At 49.0% G+C, this 22,363-nt stretch overlaps 1 protein-coding gene across 1 annotated transcript in view; it reads right to left on the reverse strand.

The window, feature by feature from the left end:
• PPP1R16B (protein phosphatase 1 regulatory subunit 16B) overlaps window positions 1-22,363 on the reverse strand; it is a 65,466-nt gene that overhangs the window by 7,097 nt on the left and 36,006 nt on the right. Inside the window, exons 2-5 of the mRNA XM_028136782.2 lie at window positions 7,506-7,576; window positions 3,287-3,432; window positions 2,335-2,438; window positions 78-202 (exon numbers count right to left, since the gene is read on the reverse strand). Of these exons, the coding sequence (XP_027992583.2) occupies window positions 78-202; window positions 2,335-2,438; window positions 3,287-3,432; window positions 7,506-7,576 (446 nt within the window). The remainder of the gene's footprint in view (window positions 1-77; window positions 203-2,334; window positions 2,439-3,286; window positions 3,433-7,505; window positions 7,577-22,363) is intronic.

Consider the following 22,363-nt stretch of genomic DNA (forward strand, 5'->3'; position numbering starts at 1 on the left):
ATGGTAGAGGTGTGGGTTCCACCACATGCTGGCCCACTTCCGTTCTGGCTGGTCTTGGTTCTGGCCCATGTCCTCACCAGTGTGGCACCATGGGCGTCGATCCAGTCAAGGTCCTGGCCCGCTGCGATCATACAGTGGATGTCTGCAATCATCTGCTGCTCGGGAGCTGCCCGCATCTCGTTGATTTTCTCTTGAGTGATGCCTGCAGGGGGAGGGAGATTTGGTCAGCACCCCAGGCTTAGGCTTCAAAGTGGGGAGGGGAGGAGAGGCAGATAGGGAGGGCAAGGTTTCTGCGCCCCAGGGTCTGCCAGTCAAGGAGGTAGACAGACATGCCCATAGATCATTGTGTTCCAGGCTCAATGAACACAAACATGTGCTGGCCCATAAAATAAAGAACGCTCCTGCCTGGCACCCAGGAGGTACTGTAATGATATCGGTTACTAATATATATGCTGTCCTTCTACCTGGAAACCCTTACCATCCACATACCCACCTCCAACTGATCAAATGGCTGGCTCTGTCTTATTCTCTAGGTCCCGCCCAGATCACACACACCCCCAGAAGCCCTCCCCTGACCACCCTGTCTGACCAGGGTTTGTTAGTTTCTTTTCATCTCGTGCACAGTTGTGTTTGTAGCACCTGGCACAAGGCTCAATGAGTTTTTGTTATGGGAATGACTCAATTAATGACTACACAAGGGTGGGCAAAAGTACGTTTACAGTTGTTCGTATGGAAAGCAATACAGTAAGCCCTGGCTCAGTGGATAGAGTGTTGGCCTGCAGACTGAAGGGTCTTTGGTTCAATTCCAGTCAAGGGCACATATCCAGGTTGTGGGTTCAATCCCAGTAGGGGGTGTGCAGAAGGCAGCTGATCAATAATTCTCATCATTGATGTTTCTATCTCTCTATCCCTCTCCCTTGCTCTCTGAAATCAATAAAAAAAATTTTTTAAGAAAGTAATACAATAATAAATAACATAAGAATAAACTCTGTGTTTCACATACAACTGTGAACCTACTTTTGCCTACCCACATATAACTTTCAAATGGAGAGTTGAATAAATTGAGGTGGAGGGACTCAGAAAGACATTTTAAAGCTTGAACCTCACGCTAAAATGTTTAAGTGCTACTGGCAGCTACGAATGGTATTTAGTGAGAGAGTGACATGCTCTATAAAAAGGTCCATTAGATTAAACATTCTTGGATAGAATTCAGGGGAGATCTATAAACTGGAAAGGAGAAAAATATACATGATTATTTTTATTAAGCTTTAAATGAAATAGAACATTTCCTTCCATTAGAACACAGGCAAAACCCACAGTAGAATGAGCGGTGCCTGTGACGTTCTCACCAATAGAAACTGTAGGTATTTGCGTGTCATGTTATCTGATTGTTTCATGAACCAATAAAGTTGGTAGCCAACACATTTTTAAATATGTTGGTAGTTTTATTTTAATATAGTAGGTTTCCTTTATAATCCGTGCAAGAGTAGGCCTTCCTTCCACCAGCTGCCAGCAGGCATCCGGGACCCGGGCTTCCCTCGTAGCCCCAGCTTTGTCCGGAAGGACAGAAGGACGTCCGGTCTAATTAGCATATTATGCTTTTATTATTATAGATGATTCTGATAACTGAATTTAAAGATATCATTCTGAGAAGGGGTCCATAGATTCACAAGATTGGCACAAACTGTTACGAGCCTCTACAGAAGATGAATGGTTAAAGCCTGGGTGCCAGGGAATGGACACAGCAAATCAGCGGTTATTGCTGGGATCAGGGAAGAAACACCCGGCAGGGCCTGGACAGGCCCGGGGCTGCAGCCCAGGGTCTGGTTTGAGATTCCTTCCTGGGGAGGAGCTTCGAGACTGCATGGGGACAGGGGCAGGTCTCTCTGGTTGCTACATTTGTTTCCTCTCTGAAGCTCATTTGTGACTGAGAACAGCCCACATCTTGTTTACCCAGCCCCTGGCAGCCAGCATAGTGCCTGGCAGGCACCGGCGAATGTTCCTGACTTTTTATTATTTTCCCAAGTGGGAATATATCTTTATTGTGAATGTTTATTGAATTGTCACAGCTGACGAAGAGGAGACGAGGCCAGCTGAGGCCGCCCGCGTGTGGGGGTGACACAGAGGAGAACAATGCCTCCCTTCTGCACAGCATGTGTCCTCATCTTGTTAATCACACGGTAATAATAATAACGGGGACCCATCCCACTTCCTGGGCACTGAGCATGAGCAGGCAGGTACGCAGCTTGCTAACGTGTTCACCTGCGTTGGTTTAAGAGATGCTCGCTGCAACGCTACCCTGAGCCCACTTGATAGCATGTGTCACGCTCTTACCCTGGTACGCCATGCACGTCTCGATGACATCCAGCGTGGGCTCATCCTCGCAGAGATCATACGGCATATTCCCATCGGAGTTGACAGCGAGCAGGTCAGCCCCACTGCAGAGAAAGGGCCAGGCTGAGGGCCAGGTAGGTGTGAGGGTTGGTCTGTCTGCCTCTGACCTCTGGCCTCACATCCACTACCCCGCTGTGCATCCAGCACCCACAATCCCACCAACGTGTACCCTAGCAAGGACAGTGACTCAGCATCCTGGGAACCCCAGATGCAAAGAGGCCAAAACCCTAGGAGAGTTGTCCCAACAGACCTCCCCCAGCTGCCTGCTCTGGTGAGCCAGACAAACACTATATAGTTCCACTTAGATGAGGTACCTAGGGTAGTCAAAACAATAGGAACAGAAAGTAGGATGGTGGTTACTGTTATTGTTAATGGGAAGATGAGTTATTCAGTTTGGGAAGATGAGTTCTAGAAATGGATGGTGGTGATGGTTGCACAAGAAGGTAAATGTACTTAGTGCCACTAAACTGTACACTTCAAAATAGTTACGATGATAAATTCTATGTCACATGTATTTTTACTGCAATAAAATCTAGGGGTGGGGAGAGAATGAAGGGAGAGAGAGATAATGAAGAGGGACAGAGTGGAAAAGACAGAGTGAGAGCAAGAGTGAAGGAGAGACAGGCATCGAGAGGGGAAAAACAAAGGCACACGGAGGTGGAGAGAAAAATGGGAATTGGGAGAAGAGGAGGAGAGAGGTAGGAACAAAGAGAGGAAGAGGCAGAGATGAAAACAGGATTGGGGAGAAAGAGAAAGTGGCAGGCACTGAGAGACGGAGGAAGAGGCAGAGAGAGAAAAAAAGAGGGAGAAGGAAAGAGATGGGGGTAAAAAGAACTTGGAAAAAACCAAAGGCAGAGGGGAGGCTGTTCCCGGGGAAGAGAGGGGCACGTACTACTGAACGAGGATCTTCACCAGGTTGATGTGGCCACACGTGGCCGCGGCATGCAGGGGTGTCCACAGCTCGTTGTCCTTGGCGTTCACGTTCGCACCGTGGGAAAGGAGCAGCTTGACAATTTCCTCGAAGTTGTCGATGCAGCACTGGGAAGGGGACACAGGCAGGGTCAGCTCCCGGGAGGCCCCAGGCCCCAGTGCGGACACCCCCAGACCCCCTCAAGTGGCCACGAGAAGGACAGAGGAGTCAAACTGCCTGAGAGTGAATCCAGCTCCAGTATTATATGCTGTGTGGACTTGGGCAAGCCACTTAACCTTTCTGAGCCCGCTTCTTTGTAAGTTAATAACATATAGGATAAAAATATAAAGATAATATTTTTTATAAAGTCAACTATAAAAAACTTTGAAAGGGTTGGTGGAATGAGACACATTTTTGAATGAGGCTTTAAAACCTTTTCTTTTTAGCCCTAGCTGGTTTGGTTCAGATAGAGTGTCGGCTTGCAGACTGAAGGGTCCCAGGTTCGATTCTGATCAAGGGCACATGCCCGGGTTGCAGGCTCCATCCTCAGTAGGGGGCATGCAGGAGGCAGCCAATCAATGATTCTCTGTCATCATTGATATTTCTGTCTCTCTCTCTCTCTCACTCTCTCTCTTCCTCTCTGAAACCAATAAAAAAATATATATTTAAAAAAACTTTTCTTTTTAATTCCAGAAGCCTTTCTTTCAACGAAATTGAATGGAGAACACTAACTTAGATAACTAATAGATTCAAGCAGGGCTACAGGGGGAGGGGAAGAAGCTGGAGACTTTGGGGGTTCCCCTTCCCAGCAGTGGCCTCCAAGGGGTGGCCCTAGATCCATCATAGTTTGAAACTTCTGACTTAGGAATTTCTGACCCAGGAGCTCAATTTGTGGGGAAACCCCAAATAACCAACCCTCTCCCTGAAGAACCCAGCTCAGCTTAAAGGCTGGAGGGCAGGGGAGGTCCTGAGATAGTCCTTGCAAGGAGACAGCCATGTCTGTGCTCCTGCCTGTTCACACATGGGTCAGCATCAGAGAGAGGGAAGGTCAGGAGCCTGCAGGCCCTCACCTAGACTTAGGGGTCCAGCAGTCATTGGAGCCCCTAACTCCAGAGGCAGAGAGTGAAGGAGTCCAAGGGGACAGAGAGGCCTCAAGCCAGGGGATGGGCAGGAGAGGCGAGGACAGAGGAGGAAGACAGACTGCAGGAGAAGTCTGTGGGGGGCTGTGCTCAGCACTCCCCATCCAGGTAAGGGCGTGGCCTTCAGTGCAATGGGAGGCGTTGCAGGGGTATACTCAGAGGTAAAGCACAGCCGACTTGCTTTTTAAATCCCTCCTCTGGTTGTATGTGGAGAACAGACTGCAAGTGCAGCTTCTTTGGGAAGAGGAGGGACGTTAGGAGGATGTTGAAATCTCCCCATTAAGAGATGACGGTGGCCTGGCCCACAGAAGTGGCGGTAGGCACGGGGTGAAGTGACTGGTTGCCAGCAGAATGAGAGGGGCCCTTGTGGGAGCCATAGCCCCAGGTGGGTGTGGGAAAGGGGATGGAGATGGGTCAGCTCCACAGCCCCCACCCACACCTCACGGAGCCAAGGCTCAGCGCCAAACCACGTGGGAAAGGAACAGTCGTTTGCACAGATGGTGCTAGAGACCCAGGTTCTCCTTTTGCGCCAGCCAGTGTGGGGTTGGCTGGGTCTGGGGCATCTGTCCCACCAGTGGGGCACAGGTAACCCAGTGAGGCCGGGAGATCCTCACGTGGTGAGGAGAAGCATGCAGTGGTGCGGTGCGGCCGGCAGAGGGCGCCAGAGGCCCCCAAGTGAGGTCGCGGGTGAAAGGCGAGGAGCCCCAGGCTGTCACCGGATGATGTGTCAGGGGAGCCCGGTCCCCAAGAGGAGGAGCAGCCCGGTTCCTGGGGTTAGGGAATAGGAGAGACAGAGATCCTACCCTTAAGGGCTGCAGAAAACATGAGGATCGGGGGAGGGAGCCTCAGGTTGAAGAGGGAGAGGATTGTACACCCATAATTGCAGTCCAGGAGCTAGAGCAGCCTGAACCTGGAAGACTAGTCTGAGCTAGCGCTGGGTTGGGGTTGGGGTTGGGGTTGGGGGCTGGGCACAGGGATGCAATGGGGGGTGCATGGCAGAGCCGGCAGGCCTCCCCTCCTGCATTCCCCACGGTGGGAAATGGCACCTGGCAGTTGGATGACCTTCTGCCCCCTCACTGCCCACGTCCAATCTACTACCGGGTGTGATCCCATCTCCTCACTGATGCCCCATCCCATTGCCCTGGCCGAGGCTTCGTCACCTCTCCCCGCCTAACTGCTGCTCCCCTTCCACACATCCTCCACGGGAGAGAGTTTCCTCATTGATCCAGGCAGGTTGCTCTCAGTTGCCAAGTGAAGGCTCCCTGTTGCCAAGCGAAGCAAATGCGCACTCCTCTGCAGGCACAGGAAGCTTTCCCTAATGTGCTCCTTTGTTGCACTGGAGCAGCAGTGACAATAACAATGACAACAATAATGACAGCCCGGGAAATAGCAGCAATAACAACAGGCCACGTCATCAATGAGAAGAGCTGATGTTTTTGAGGAGGTACTGGGGCCATGCACCTTGCTAACCCCTGGCCATGCCTTGCCTAGTTTCATCCTCAGAACAACATTTTGAGGACTCGATAACCGCTGTTGCTGCTGGCCACCACACTGGACACTGCAGATACGCAGGACATTGCATCATCATGGGAAATTCTATGACACAGTGCTGTGCCTGAGCCTCAGTTTCCTGAGCTGTAAAATGGGATAATATTTCAGAAGTTCATTGTGAGAATCAGCCCACATGTCACGTAAGTGAAGTGCCCTTACAGAGAAATGAACATGTGGCAAATTCTAATAAGAATAATATCTAATATTTATCCAGCATCAAGTGATGTTCACAGAGTTTTTATTTAACCCTTATAACAACCCAATGAGATGGGTACTTGTTATTCCTCTTTTACAGATGAGGAAAGTGAGGCACCCGGAAGGGACAAGAGGAGAAGCCTAGAGGACACACAGGAGTCCACTGGGCTGAAGGATGAAGGTGGAGACTTGCCCCTGGGGCTGATGGGCAGGACAGTGGTCAGTGTCTGTCCACTTCTTCCTGTCCTCATAGGGAGATGGAAGGCTCTCACCAACCCAGCCTTCTAGCAGCCTGGCCTCCCACCTGCTCAGAAACATGGGCCAGGGCACAGGAAGGCATCAGTTCATTCATTATGTTGGCATGCACAAATTGAGCACCTACTGAATGCCAGCATGGGGAAAGATGCTGGGACACACCAATGAGCAAGTGACAGGGGCTCTGCCCTTGTGCAGCTCAGAGCCTGGATGGGGGGACCAATATCAAATGATCACACTAATGGCTAAAATGATAAATAAAAGGGGAGCCCAGGAGAAAAGAATGTGTACAGAACAACACAGCTCTCAGGCTCCTGTGTCCACTGGGGATAACCAGCGCACGTGGGAAAGTGTGGACAGATCAGCACTGTGTGTGCAAAAGAACCAAAAAGCCATTTGGCTGGAGGGCTCATCAGGGTCCAGGCCTCCCGGGGCCTTGCAGGAAGACACCTGAGCGCTTTGAGTAACATCAGTAGATGTTTGGCTTCAACATCCCTTTGGCCGCTATGAAAACGAATCATGGAAGGGCCAGCTAAAGGCTGGGGATCAGTTAGGAGGCTGGTGTAGCATCCAGGCAAGAGATGACCGCCGGCCGCCCTTCCCCAGCCAGTGGGACTGAACCCATCACACCTCCCTGGAAAAGATGTCCCATGGCTATCGCTCTTAAGCAGATCACACAACCCTTCTGCCAGTCACCTTTGTCAGCAGGATGGGTGCCTGCCATGGTGGGTGTGCACAAACATGCTTCGTAAACTGTCACACTCCAAACAGATTTGCTTTGTTTGTCAATCCCTTTGCTGGGAAGTGAGGATGCAGTGGACAAAGGCTCCCTGTCCTCAGAGGCTGTGCGTACGCTGCGTGAGCGTGCACAGGGGCTCTGTGGGCATGTCCGTAACAGACACACACATCTCTGAAGCAGACAAAAGCCTTTCAAATGGGGCAGCTGCGGCACCCCCTCCCTCCCTCCTCCCTGCGGGTTCTGGGCAGGAAAAAGCAGGGAGATAGGGTACCTGTCCAGTTGGGAAGCAGGGAGCTGGGGACCCCTGCCAGCCCGGCCTTACCTGGTGCAGGGCTGTGAGTCCATCCTCGTTGCACAAATCAGGGCTGACTTTATTCTTCAGGAAGTAGCGCACTGCAACAGAGGGGACAGGAGTGAGCGTCCCGCCGCACACCGGGTGTGGAGTAGGCAGCGGGGCCCAGGTAAGACCCACTCTCCCAGGTCCTGACACAAAGGGCCTTGTTTGTTTGCACTGCTTTGGGCATTATAAGTGGACCTTAGTCCCATCACCAACTGCTAAAGCCCTTCCACAGCTCCCCATTGCTCCAGGAACAAAGCCGAAAACCCTCACATTGGTTTTTCCCTGCCTGCAGCCTCCGTCTTGCACAGTTCCAGCGGGCACCTCTCACACCCTGGTCTACAAGACTGGCACCCCGGAGCAGCGCAGTGCTCAGCACACTCAGTGCTCCTACCTCCTCACCTCTCCAGGCTCCAAACACCTTCCACAATGGTCTTTCGTCAGCTACAGAGTCACCATACTTCCTCTGGCCTCTGAGCTTTTGCATAGCCTGTTCCCACTGCCTGGAGGACTCAAGCATCCATCCATCCACCCTCATCCATGCATCCATTTTTAGCACGTGTGCACATACACACACACACACACGCACACACACACACATACATGCCCACACACACATACCTGAACACACTCCTCATTCTTTAGGTCTCAGCTCAAATTCCCCAGATGGGGGCACTCCCCCATTATATACACCCACCGCTCCTATGCATCTCATTTATAACCTTATCAGTTACAATCACATAACTAATTATGGGCTTCGGTTCTGTCTGCCATAGGACACTAAGCCCCAAGAGGGCAGGGCAACGACAGCACTGACTGCTCTTTCCCTAAGGCCTGACACAGTAAATCCTCAACAATTGTCCCAGGACCCTGACCTAATCAGCAGCCCCCTAGCTCAGTCCAAGGACACAGACTCTCCATCTCTGAGCCAAGCAGGCCACCCTCTGGTGCTGACCCCAGATGGCTTGTGTCTGTAATAAGCGGCCCGTGAGGCCCTCCTGCAGTCATGGATGACCTGGTAGCTGGTCCCAGCCTAAGGGTCATGAGAGGAGATTATGGCAAAGCCACTGATCACTAAGGCCCAGCCTGTCCATGGGCCAGTGAGGGTGCCCCGGGCCTGATATGCCCTTTGGAGAGTAGAGATGGCTGTTATGTCCCTGTCCAAGAAGGTCCTATTCACACGAAGCAAGGGTTCACACCCCATGGAGTTGAGTGTCCAGGAGATGCTCTTTGAGGCAGAAATTAAGGTTCAGCTGCCAAAAGTAGCCTGTGTACACGGTAATTATTGGGGTGTTCTCCGTGCTGTGTGGGAGCCCAAGGCATGTAATTACTCCAACGTCAGGCAGTTATTTTCAGCCCAAGAGGTGGAACTACTTACTCCATCTCTAAGGAGCCCTTACTACTCGTGAGTCAAGGTCCCCTCAATGGTTCCACTTCTGCTCTGGCTCAGAGCCTGGCTCTGGACACAGCTCCTGGACCAAAGACCCCACCACCCAGGCATGATCAGGCTCTGCTGCCTCTGGGGTTTACCAAGAAACATGGTTATTCTATCAACAGTGTCTTCTTCCCGAGCCCTTCCTTTGCACCAGGTCACTGCAGAGCCTCTCTTTCATGAATTCACGTCTCACTGTTCCCCTTACAGAGAAGAGGAGGAGACAGAGGGTCAGGAAAGTGCAGCTCACAGCCAAACGCGGCCAAGTGGAGAAAATCCAACCTTCTGATTTCAAAGCCCAGGCTGATGAGCACAGGGCTGCTCCGCTCTGCCCCTGAGGCCGGGAATGGGAAGCAGCATTGCTGGAGCCCTGCTGAGTGGCCAGACCTGTGCTGAGAGCTGGTGTGGGGAGGAGGGTGGCTAGAGAATGGACAGCAATGGCCTCTCCTTCTTAAGCTTCAGAGGCCCTCAGGTCCCCAGGTCCCTCTCCTTGTAGATAGAAGGGGTTAGGGATCCAGAAAGAGGATAAAAGAAACATTGTCCTGGTCTTTCAGGGCCATATTAATTGTAAATTTGCTTCCTCTCACTCTCTGCTCGAAACCCCCTTGTGGTTTCACGTGGTTCTTAGAATGAAGTTCAGAATCCTTCTGTGGCCTTCACTGGGGTCATCAAACTATGGCCCATGCACCAAATCTGGCAAGCAGCCTGGTTCTGTAAATTAAGTTTTATTGGAACACATCTGCACGCATTCATTTATGTATTGCCTATGACCGCTTTCTTCCCACAACAGCAGAGCTGAGTGGCCACAGAGACCTATGGCCCACACAGCCTAAAATACTTACTCTCTGGCCCTTACAGACCCTGGTCAAGGCTTGCAGACCCTGGTCTTCTGGGTCCTGCATGGTGTGGTCCTGCCCACAGGGCTACCACCTTGCATAACTCCAGGGGAATTATGCAATCGGCATGTGGACCGCTTGCTCTGGAACTGTGCAGTGCGCAGCCTGCTCAGCCCAACCCAGCCAGCCTGTCTCCCTACCTCTCCAGGCTCATCGCTTGCTCGCTGAGCACTGTACACAGTGGAGGAAGCTGGCTTGGCAGGGTCTCAGGGGTCGACTGAGGCTCAGGGAACACAAAGAGGGGGCATGCTCTGCCCCTCAGACAGGATCATCTACCACTTCTTCTCGTTGTCCATCCTCAGGTCTGCTCCCTGCCCCCAAAGCCCCAGCTCCCAGGCTTGGCCATCAGTTTGGCAGAGTGACCCATCTGTTCTCATGCATTTGCTTAGTTTTGGCTTCAGGCAAGTTATTCCTCCTCTCTGTGCCTCAGTGTCCTTATCTGTAAAATGGGGTCACACAGCACCTCCTTTGTGGGGTTGCTATGAGGATTAAGTAATACAACACCTGCGAGCTATTACTATCATTTCTTTTATAAATAAACACAAAACACATCCACTGAGCTCCTGCCTGGCCCCACCCTGTGCTGGGAGCTGGGAATATAACCACTGACATCTTGCATTTCCCAAGAGCTCTCTGTGTGGTTGGAAATGACAGAGGCCATCTCTCTCCAGGGGACTCTGAGCAGCTGCTGATTCAAGGACCACAGTGAAGCCACAGTCAATGTCTCCACTCTCCCCCCATACAGGCAAGACCCCACGGCAATGGCAAAGAGGTGTCTCTCGCTCTCCTCCTGTGTATTCCAGCTCCTGGCGCCAACCCGTCGCTCTGCCCACACCTCCCTGGCAATCTGGCTGGAATCTGGGCCAAGCAGGGCCATCTGCTCCCCTCCATCTCCAGCTGTAGAGAGTGAGGCTGAGCAGGCCCAGCTCTGCAGGAAGCTGATGGTGGCTGCCTTGGCTGGGAGAAATCACTGCTGACAAGCTTGTGTTTTCTTTGCAACCTGCCCCACTCTGCCCCACAGAGTAGACTGCCTGACCTCCAGCTGGTCGGTGCAGCCACAAGTGTGGTTCCCGCTCCTGCCTTGGGGGCATGGGGACAGCAAGACAGAGATGCCTGCCCCTGGAGGTGGACCTTGGGCAATCTACACCTGCCGGGGGAGCCCTGGGGTTGAGCTGCTGCCTCCAGGCCATGTGACTTGCACAGTCATGCTCATGGGGTACCCACTCACCAAGCACTCCTCCCTTCCCATCTCCTTTCCCTTCCCACCTGGCTCCTGGATCCCAGCAATGTGGCCTCCAAGACGCTGCAGGTCCCTGCCTCTCCTCAGCCCCCACCTCATCCCATCCTCCCACCTCTCTTCCCAGTCACTCACTGACTCAGTTACTATTTAATTCTGAAAACAAAACAAGAACTGAGCTCCTCAAGGCCTTTCCACACACACTCTCTTCCCATCCTTCAGCCAGCAATCTCCTCTTCTCCCTTCAGATTCCAGCCAAAATGGCACCTCCTCTGAGAGGCCTGCGCTGATCACCCCAATCTCAATTGAGTTGCCCGAGTTATTCTCTCCCACAGTACCTGCATTTCTGCTTCATAGCAGTGCCTCTCACAGTTTGTACTAACAGGGTGATTATTAGTATATAAGAATTACATACTTATTTGTTTCGTTTTGGGGGCTCCAGGAGGGCAGGGACATGTCCATCTCATTGACTGGTGTGACCAGTGCCCACCATGAAGCCTCAAAGATGGAAAAGGAACTAGAATGGATTTCGTACATAAATGAGCAGCAGATACCCCTCCCTGCACCTGCATTGTCGATGCAGCCAGACCAGGCAGCTGAACGGAGTCCTTCCGTCCCACTCCCAGGCCCAGGCACCTGTCATTTCTTCTTGCCCAGGTCCCAGTCCTCACTTCCCCTGCCCTGAGCCCTAGGTTGTTCTTTCTACCACCCACCACTAACTGTGTGCCAGGCATGGTGCTAAGTGCTTTACAGCCATCAAATCCATGAGTCCTCCTAATCCAGTTACGAGGGTCAACCACCTGCTATTATTAATTAACTGCCTGCTATTATTGCTCCAATTTAGGGAAAACTGAGGCTCAGATTTGAACATGAGAATGACTTGCCCAAGGGCAAGAGGCTGAGAATGGCAATGCTGGGATTTGAACCCAGACCTGGCTGCCTGCAAAGGCTCAATCTTAGCAAAGGACGGGCAGCAATGGGAATGGGAAGTGCATAATGAGATGCAGATGTCAGTGTGAAGAGAGACACAGAAGTGGCAAAAAGCTAAAAGAAAGGTCAAGATCATTGCCTGTAGTTTAGTGTTCTAGACCACCGGTTGGCGACCACTGTTCTAGACCATTACATGGTAATAAAGATAATAATCGCTAACGGTCATTGCAACCACCTTGTCAGTCTTTGCAGATGGGGATGCTGAGGTGAACACTTAGTCTGAGGTCCTGTGGCAAAGGAGTGGCAGCTGTGGGGCTGCCGGTGGAGCCCGAGCTCCAGCACTTCTCTGTTTGTCTTCCTGCTGCTTCTCCATTCCAGGCAGACTACATCCGTCCTACCCCTGATTCCAAGGACTCTGGTGACCTGCTTCCAGCTGCCACGTCCATCCACTGGGCAGCACCTCCTCCATGGAAAATCCTGACCACACTGACCCCATTTCTTCCCCTTCCTCAGGTACCACGGCTGCTTTGCCCAGCATTTTGTGGGGTCTAGCACCTGCAGCCTGGTCAAACCAGCTCTCAGGCCCACCCTTCCCCTCTCCCCGTCCCCAGCACACCCAAAAAGCAGCCCCTTTATTCTCCTCTCAAGTCAAGGTTGTCCTGAGTCCTTAATGCACTGCACTTCAAAATCACCTCACTGAGCAATTTCAAATTTTCCACCCACCACTGCTCCTCCCTGGAGCAGAAATAGCCAGAAATAGCTGCTTCCAGGGAAGCCTAGCTGCCCGGGGCTGGGGGTGGGGACATCAAGTCTAATGATGGCTTCTGCAGTGGCTGGTGCAGCCCAAGCAGTTCACCCCAGGGTCCTGGGAGATGACTCACCCATGGTGGAGGGTGGGCAAGGAAGACCTCATTTTCCCTCTAAGTCACATGCCCAGGCCAGGGAGCCAGGCCTTGCTCTTCCCAGGGTGCCTCTCTCCAGGGCCCATTCGAGAAGAAGAGGGGTCAGACACTAACAAGTGCTGGCGAAGATGTGGGGACATTGGAACCATCATGCACTGCTGGTGGGAATATAAATGGTGCAGCTGCTTTGGAAAACAGTCTGGTGGTTCCTCAAAAAAGTAAATACAGAGTGACCATATGACCCAGCAATTCCATTCTTTTGCAAGAAGAATGAAGACATATGTCCACACAAAAACTTGTACACAAATGTTAATAGCAGCATTATTTATAATAGCCCCAAAGTAGAAACAACCCAAATGTCCATCGATAAATAATGAATACATAGAATGTGTTCTTTTCATACAGTGGAATATTATTCGGCCATAAAAAGGAATGAAATACATGCTACAACATAAATGAACCTTGAAAACATGCTAAGTGAAAGAAGCCACACACAAAAGGTCACAGATTATATGATTTCATTGATATGAAATGTCCAGAATAGACAAATCCATAAAGATGGAAAGTAGATTAATGGTTGCTAGGCGCAAAGGGGAGGGGAATGGGAGAGACTATTAATGGGTACAGGTTTCCTTTGGGGGTGATAACAATTTTCTGGACTTAGTAGTAATGGTTATACAACCTTGTGAATACACTAAAGACCACAAATTGTACACTTTAAAAGGTGAATTTCGTGGTGTGTGAATTATATCTCGACTTTGAAAGAAGAGGCAGGAGCTTCACGCTGAGCCTTGAGCATCTTGCTGGGATCTCTTTACTCTGGCAGCCAGGAGTTCTGTGACATCAGTACAGAATCTGACCCATTCATCACTGATCCCTCAGTGCCTAGGACAGTACGTGGTACACAGTAGGTGCTCAATCATTACTTAATGGAAGTGGGGGAGAAGGAAGGCCACTGACCTCTTCTGGACCCTATAGTATCTGACCTCTGTCCACCTCTCCTGGCATTATCCCTCTTAATCACCATGGACCCTTTCAGGACACCCATGTGTCACCTTCTCTCTCGTATCTCTGAGTCTCCTTGGGTGCTATTCTCTTTTCTTGTTCTTCTCTGCCTTCACTTAACCTGGTTAATCCTTACTTAGCCTCCAAGTCTTAGCTTAAATGTTACTTCCTCAGTGAAGCCTCCCCCACCATGCCCAGGCTGGACCAGGCATCCTTATTCACTTTCTGTTCCCTCCCCAAGAACATTCAACACTATATTGTAGTTGTGTATGGATTTGTTTGTGTCTGTACTAGACTGTAGGCTCTGGAGGGGTGGGGGAGTAGGAACCATAAACTTTTTAGATACTGTGACATAGTTCAAGCTCCTGGTCAATGTCTGATGACTGCAGGAGCAAAAAGAGCCTGCCTGGCCTCCACTCAAGACTCAGAACTGGCCAGAGCAACTTTTCTTGGTCTGGTCTATGCTTTGTCCTATGGACAACAATGGTCCCAGGCTGGCCAAAGACTTCTCCATCTCAGAGAGCATCTTCATCCCTTGCCTTACACAAAGAGACCAGTTCCTCTCTTAGCACATCTGATATTCTCAGGACCATGAGGACAAGACAGCCAAGGGCACACAGGCATGTATTATAATCTTCTCCCTTCCAGAACTTCCATGCCCATGACACGGGGCTGTGCTGAAGAGTTGTTGTTGACAGAGACTCACATCAGCTACCCAGATGCCTCTGCACATGTGTAACTAATATCTAGTGCTAGGTATGTGCAGGAAAAGTGATTGCATACCCTTTAGAATGCAAGCTCTCTGTGGGAAAATCTTGTTCATCTTCTTATTTGGGGTATCCAGCACCTAGTTAGAGCTCAACAAGTATTTGTTGAAGGAAAGAACAAATAAAATTTTGTTTTTCTGCCCTAATCTGTTTGGCTCAGTGGACAGAGCGTCGGCCTGCAAACTGAAGAGTCCCAGGTTCGATTCCGGTCAAGGGCATGTACCTTAGTTGCGGGCACATCCCCAGTAGAGGGTATGCAGAAGGCAGCAGATCAATGTTTCTAACTCCCTCTCCCTTCCTCTCTGTAAAAAATCAATAAAATATATTTAAATTTTTTTTAATTTTTGTTTTTCTTCTAAAAAAACAAAACTAAAAATACCAGAGTAACCTAATAAAATATGTACAAGGTCTACACGAGAAAACAACAAAACTCTGATGGATGACATCAAAGAAAAATATAAAAATGGAGAGATATTCCATGTTCATGGATAGGAAGATTCAAGATGTCAGTTCTTCCCACTTGAGCTACAGATTCAATGTAATCTCCAATCAAAATCTCAGCAAGTTATTTTATGAATATTGACAAACTGATTCTAAGGCTTAAATATTTTTTTAAATTTTTTATTTTGTTAAACTTCACCCGAGGATATTTTTCCATTGATTTCTAGAGAGAGTGGGAGAAGTAGAGAGAGAAATATCAATGCAAGAGAGACACATCAATTGGTTGCCTTCTGCACACGCCCCGACCAGGCCCGGGATCAAGCCTGCAACCAAGGTACATGCCCTTGACCAGAATCTCACCCAGGACCCTTCAGTCCACAGGCCAATGCTCTACCCACTAAGCTAAACCGGCTAGGGCTGATTCTAAGATTTATATGGAGTGGGGAAAGATCCAGAATAGCCAACACAATATTGAAGGAGAAGAACAAAATCAGAGGACTGATGCTACCTGACTTCAAGACTTACTATCAGGCTACAGTAATCAAACCAGTGTGATACTGGTGAAAGAATAGACAAATAGATCAATGGAACAGAATAGAGAACCCAGAAATAGATCCACATAAATATAGTCAACTTTCACTCATTGCTGGTGGGAATGAAAAATGGTACAGACACTTTGGGTGGTTTCTTGCAAAAGGGAACATACTTTTACCATATAATCCAGCAACTGCATGCCTTGGTATTTACTCAAAGGAGTTGAAAACTATGTCCACACAAACACCTGCACGTGGATGTTCATAGCAGCTTTATTCATAATCACCAGAGCTTAGAAGTAACCAAGAAGTCCTTCAGTAGGTGAATAGATAAATCATGGCACATCCAGACAATGAAATATTAGTGCTAAAAAGAAAAGAGCTATCAAGCCATGAAAAGACATGGGAGAAACTTAAATGCATATTATTAAGTGAAAGAAGCCAATGTGAAAAGACTACACAATATACGATTCCAAATATATCACATTCTAGAAAAGACAAAACTATGGAGACAGTAAAAGAATCAGTGGTTGCCAGGAGTTGGAGAGGGGGAAACAATGAATAGGTGGAGTGCAGAGGATTTTTAGAGCACTGAAAACACTCTGTATGATACCCTAATGATGGACACATGTCATTATACATTTGCCCAAACTCATAGGATGTACAACACCAAGAATGAACCCTAATGCACCCTGCGGACTTTGGGTGATCATGATGTGTCAATGTAGGTTCATAAATGGTAACAAATGCTCCAGTCTAATGGGGTTTGTTGATAATGGGGGAGGCTGTGCATATGTGAGGCAGGGGGTGTATAGAAAATCTCTGTACCTTCCCTCAGTTTTGCTGCGAACCTATAGCGGTTCTAAAAAATAAAGCCCAAACACACAGAAAGAAACCAGGGAAGCCTATGTACAAAGTAAGCTTCAGTGAATCTTCTCGAGAAATGTGTAGTCTTTCTGAAACGTGGGGTGAGGGAGGAATCGCTTCCTAACGGGGAGCGAACATTCAGGTACTAGATTTTCTCAAAGGGAGGGAACTGCATTTAACTCATGGAATGTGGAGAATAGGTGAGTCTGTACGGTTTCTTCACCAAAGCTGCAAAGACTATGTCTGTGTGCACTTCCCCCTCCCTCTCTCCCTTTCCCTCTCTCCCCTTTGCTGTGCCCCTTCCCCTTTGTAAGGTTGCCGCCCTCATAGGTATCCTGCCTCCCCCCAACCCACCTTTGTCCTGCTGTACTTTATCTCGGGGTCTCAAAGCAATGGTGCTCCTGGTCCAGATATATGACCCTGGAACTTCCCCATTCCGTTCATGAGCACATCGGACTTCAACTGTGCCAGGTCCCTGTTCTTCAGGAATTCTGCTTCCAGAATTCTCCCAGAGCCTCCCCTGCAGCTTCTGCACAAACCCAGGAAGCTGATCTCCCTCCAGCCCACAGAGCCTGAGCGCCCGGGAACTCTCCAAGGTATCTGCACTTATCCCAATTCCTCTCTCCCTCCAAATGCCCTGCACTCCTCTTTCATTTCTGTTGCTCCCCTAACCTCATCTCTCACCTTATTTCTCACCTCCATTTTTAAAAATAGCCCAATTATTTCATGTCTTCAGGCAAGTCATAGATAAAAATATTCCCAGCCCTCCAGGTAGGAGTTGCATACACATAAACACTAAAACGGCTTCTCAGCCATCATCATAATATCTAACATTTACTGAGTATTTTCCAAGCGTGAGGCACTCTGCTAACACGTTGCATGTCTCATCCCCAGTAATGCCCACAACAACCCTATGACTTAGCCGCTATTATGAACTCATTCCACAGAGAACTTCTTTAATTTACTCCAGTTCACTTAGCTAATAAGTGTTGAGACTCGGTTGTAGTCTGGTTGAATACAGGCACAACCAGTGTTTTAGACACAGATAGTGACAAGAGATTCTCACTCCAATATAACCAAGAATAAAATCCATTCCTATTGATATTTAGGCAGAAAAAACAAGTTGCCTGTAAGGGGAGATGGGGGGCGAGGATTCCTCCTGCTCTCACCTGCCCACTTTGAACTGTCTGGTTTCCCTGGTCCCGTTCTGCTGTTTCATAACCACTTCCTCCACTCCCTTGCCTGTCGGCCTAGTTCTCAGTTTCCGCCCACAGATGCTGTGCCCTGCTCCTGTCCCTCGGCACTGTGCTACCTGGGACAGGACAAATCCCACTCTGGGCTCTGCTTGTCTAATCAAGTCAAACAAGATTTGAAAATTTTATTTATTTATTTATTTATTTTAGTTTTTGTTAATCCTCACTGGAGGTTATTCTTTCCATTGCTTTTCAGAGAGAGAGAGTGAAAGGGAGGAAGGGAGAGAAACATCGATGTGAGAGAGACACATTGATTGGTTGCCTCCCACATGCTCCCTGATTGAGGGAACCCATACCCCAGGTACATGCCCTTGACCAGAATCAAACCTGAGACACTGATGCCTGGGTCGACACTCTAACCACTTAGCCACACCGGCCAGGGCAAGATTTGAACATTTTAAAGGTAATCATCCAAGAAATTTAAATCAGGATTTACATCTTCCCTATCAATGAAAAAATAAAGCCAAATAAACATAGGCTTCATTATTAATATAAATAAACATAGAATTCAAAGTCACAAAATGAAAAAAAAAAAAACCACATAGAAACATCAAAGTTGCAAAGCATGAAATAAAATGACCAAAAACCAAACCTCAACTATAATAACACATAAAATTATTTATCCTCCCCTATAAAGCAGTACAAATTTGGTTGCCAAGAGGACAAAAAATTTAATTCTGTGATGCTTATAAGAGATATATCCCAACAACATAACAAGAGAGATTAAAAATTATGGAGTTTCCTCAAAAAATTAAACATGGAACTGCCATTTGACCCAGTGATCCCACTTCTGGGAATATATCCTAAGAATCCAGAATTATCAATCAGAAAGAATATATGCACCCCTATGTTCATAGCAGCGTAATTTACAACTAGTGGCCCAGTGCACAAAAATTCATGCACGGGGCGGGGCGCGGGGGCGCAGGAGCGTCCCTCAGCCCGGCCTGCACCCTCTCACAGTCCGGGAGTCCAGGGGATGTCCTACTGATGTCTTAGGCCCGCTCCCTGTGGGGAGCAGGCCTAAGCCGCAGTCCGGCCTCCCTCTGCGGTAGGTGACCAGGCCGGCTGATCAGGGGATGGCACTGCTCCCATCACCCCACCATTGCTGCCCAGCTTCCCTCTGTGGGAGGCAAGGACAGGGGATCAGGGGACGGCGCCCCCCCCCCCATTGCCCCTCCGCTGCTGCTGGTCACCACCCCCACCCTCCATCGCCATTCCCTCCCTCTGCCCACTGGTACATGCCTTGGCTGGCCTGGTGCCGCCTGCTCACTGGCCCCGACCCCCGCCGACTGGTCATTCCACTGTTCGGTTGACTTGCATGTTACACTTTTATTATATAGGATTATTATATAGGACTAGAGGCCCGATGAACGAAATTCATGCAAGGGGCTTGGCCCTCGCAGCCACAGCGGCTTGCCTCGGCCCTTGCAGCCCCGGATTCATCCAGAAGGTTGTCCGAAAGGACCCCGGAAGGTCATTCAGCTGTCTAATTATCATATTACGCTTTTATGATTAAAGATAGCTAAGATCTGGAAACAGCCCATCAGTTGATGAGTGGATAAAAAGCTGCAATACATTTATACAATGGAATACTATGCAGCTGTACCCTTTGAGACAGCACGGAGGGACCTGGAGACTGTTATGGTAATCAAAATAAGCCAGTTAGAGAAAGCTAAATATCACGTGATCTCACTTGTATTCGGAATCTAATGAACAAAATAAACTGATGAACAAAATCCAGAGGCATAGATGCTTGAGACAGATGACAGATTCAGAGGTGAGTGGAGTGGAGGGGACGGAAAGAGATTAACCAAAGTACATATATACATGTATGCATAACCCATGGACACAGACAATAGTGTGGGGAAGGCCTAGATTGGTGTGTGTGTGGGGGGGTGGATGGGGGCCAAGGGAGAGGGGGAAGTTGGGGGACATCTGTAATACTGTCAACAATAAATAAATAAAATTTAAAAAATAGAGGAAAGCTCAAATGGAAAACAGCAAATGCAAACACACACATACAAATAACCAGAGGTAGCAACATTATTACTATGATGCAGAATAGAATTCGGGCCAAAAGAGAAGGCAACCTACTTTAGCTGATTTTAAAAAGATACTTCAAAATGGAATCATAAACAGAAAGCAAATCTGTGGTTGCTTGGTCCTAGCGGTGGGGTGGGGAGAATGAAGTCGCCATCAATTAGGAAACCTTATGAATTGCATCATCAGTAAAGGAAAATTCAGGAAAACAAAATTTAGCATGTAAGTCAAAAACACATTTTTTTCCTAGTAATCTTTAGCTCATATACACTCTAAAGAAAAGATCAGAAGAGAGACAAAGATTTATGGACAAAGATGTTCACAGCAGCATGGTTTATCTACATTGTTTATAATCAAGAAATACTAGAAGCAGCCCAAGTGTCTGAACAATGGGGGACTGATTAAGTAAATTGTGGAACAGCTGAATAATGGAGCATTCTGCAGATGGTATCTTGGAGGGAATTTAAACGATATGGGGAAATGCTTGGTAGATAATGTAGAATGGAAAAACAAGAGATCAAACTAGACTTTCAATGCAATGTCCGCTGGAAAGGAAATATGCATTCCACACATACACACACTCCTCATTGGAAAAATGTTAAGATATTAACTGTGATTACCAGTGATTTTTTTTATTTTTTAGTTGCTAGAATTTTCCAAACATTTGAAAGTTTGTATGTATTACTTTTAGAATCACAATTTTCCGTTTTCACCAAAAAAAACACACAAACAACAACAACAACAAAAAAACCCCAAAACCCTCCACAGAATGACAGCCCAGGGGTAAGAACCATATTTCTGCTAAAAGTTTCTTGGGCGGAAATGAGTTCTCACGCTGGCTGAGACCACGAAGGAAATGCTGAGGCTGGGACTCCTGTGTTGGGCGGGGAGTTAAATAACAACAATAGCAACCCCTTTGTACTGGCAAACTACTAGTATATAGTCGAATGGCTAAATCTTGCCATTTTAAACTGCTTCCAAGGATGGTTTCTATATATTTTTTAATGGATGGGGGTGGGGGGGGGCAAGAATCAAAGAAGAAGAATATTTCATGACACCTGAAAATGATTTGACAGTCAAGTATCAGTGTCCATAAGGGGAGTTTAATTGGAACACACACGCATTTGTTCACATAGTGCCCGTGGCTGCTTTCTCCTTCATAACAGAGACTGCATGCCCCCACAGCCTACGGTATTTCTTATCTGGCCTTTACAGAAACAGTTTACTGATCCCTGATGCAACACTCTGGGGCTACAAAGGATGTTGAAAACCACCATCGTTTCACTCTCATAATAAAAGTTGAAGGTAGCAGAGGAAGAGATACATGTGTGTCCCAGGTGGACCTCGAGCTCATGGCCAGGAGGGGCACGAGCAGATCGGCTCAATTTCTTCACCTGCCAAGGACTGAAGGGGGCACAACCCCCACCCCAAGAGCCTGCTGCCGTTCACCTTACTCCCCATCATCTCCCCACAACCCCCCAACTTAGCCACCTCTTCCTTCCAAAAGCGGTCACATTTCCTGCCAAGAGCGTGACCTTCTGCAACCTGTATGGTGGAGGCCACAGCTGCAAACAGAATGGTATTTTTATCTAGCTCCTGCTTCCTGTTTATTGGCTGGGGGCTTTTATTTGCTGGTATTTCATTTTGTCATTTCTGATACAGACGCGGCTCCCTTGTTGCACCAGAACAGAGATAACTGTCTCCTCAAAGGGTAGGCTGCCTGCCACCAGCCACCTGTCCCAGGGCCCCTCCTTGCACCGTCCCCTCCTGCTGCACCACCTCCTGTGACATGGAGATACACATTTTCTGCCGGCTCAGGAGCAGAAACCGGGGAGGCTGGGTGGGCAGAGAGGAAACGGAGCATTTCTACTGCAGGGAATGGAAAAAACCACTCCGGTCGAGAGGAGCTGGCTGAGCCGGGAGGGAGTAAGTTGCAGAGCTCTGGACCCACTGTTCCTAGCAAGGCCTGGCTGGGAGGGACCGGGGCCACGGCTGTGGACAGAGTTCATTCAGTGCAGGACTTGGGAGTCCTTTCCTGGGAATGTCCTCAGCCCTGGGGTCTGGGCATCATTTGCTGATGCTCCCAGCAATAGATGAAAATGGACTGTCCTCCACCCTCTGTCCCCAGGACTCACCGCCCGATGTGGGAACAAGAGCAGCTGCATCCACGTCTAACAAGCTCACATTTATGGAGCACTTACTGCGTGCCCAGCATGAGGCAGGACCTGTCTCATTCAATCCCCACGACAGGCCCACACAGGAGGGAGGCAGCCTCTTTGATTTCTCTCATTTTACAAATGGGGATACTGAGGCACGACCAGTTTAATTAACTTGCCCCAAACCACTCTGGGAAGAGGCTCCAGTAAGCCCACACTTGAACTCCATGCTTGCTCCGCCATGATGGTTTCGATGCATGTCTTGGAGCTAAACCTGAGCCCACGTGTTCGAGCTGAGGATGCACAGCCTGGAGACTCCCCGGGTCCTGTGTCACCAGCACGCCCAGCGCAGGCTCTCAGCCAGCGGGATGTAAGGGCTACTCT

This window comes from Eptesicus fuscus, chromosome 12, assembly GCF_027574615.1.
Source record: "Eptesicus fuscus isolate TK198812 chromosome 12, DD_ASM_mEF_20220401, whole genome shotgun sequence".
Taxonomy (NCBI): Eukaryota; Metazoa; Chordata; class Mammalia; order Chiroptera; family Vespertilionidae; genus Eptesicus; species Eptesicus fuscus.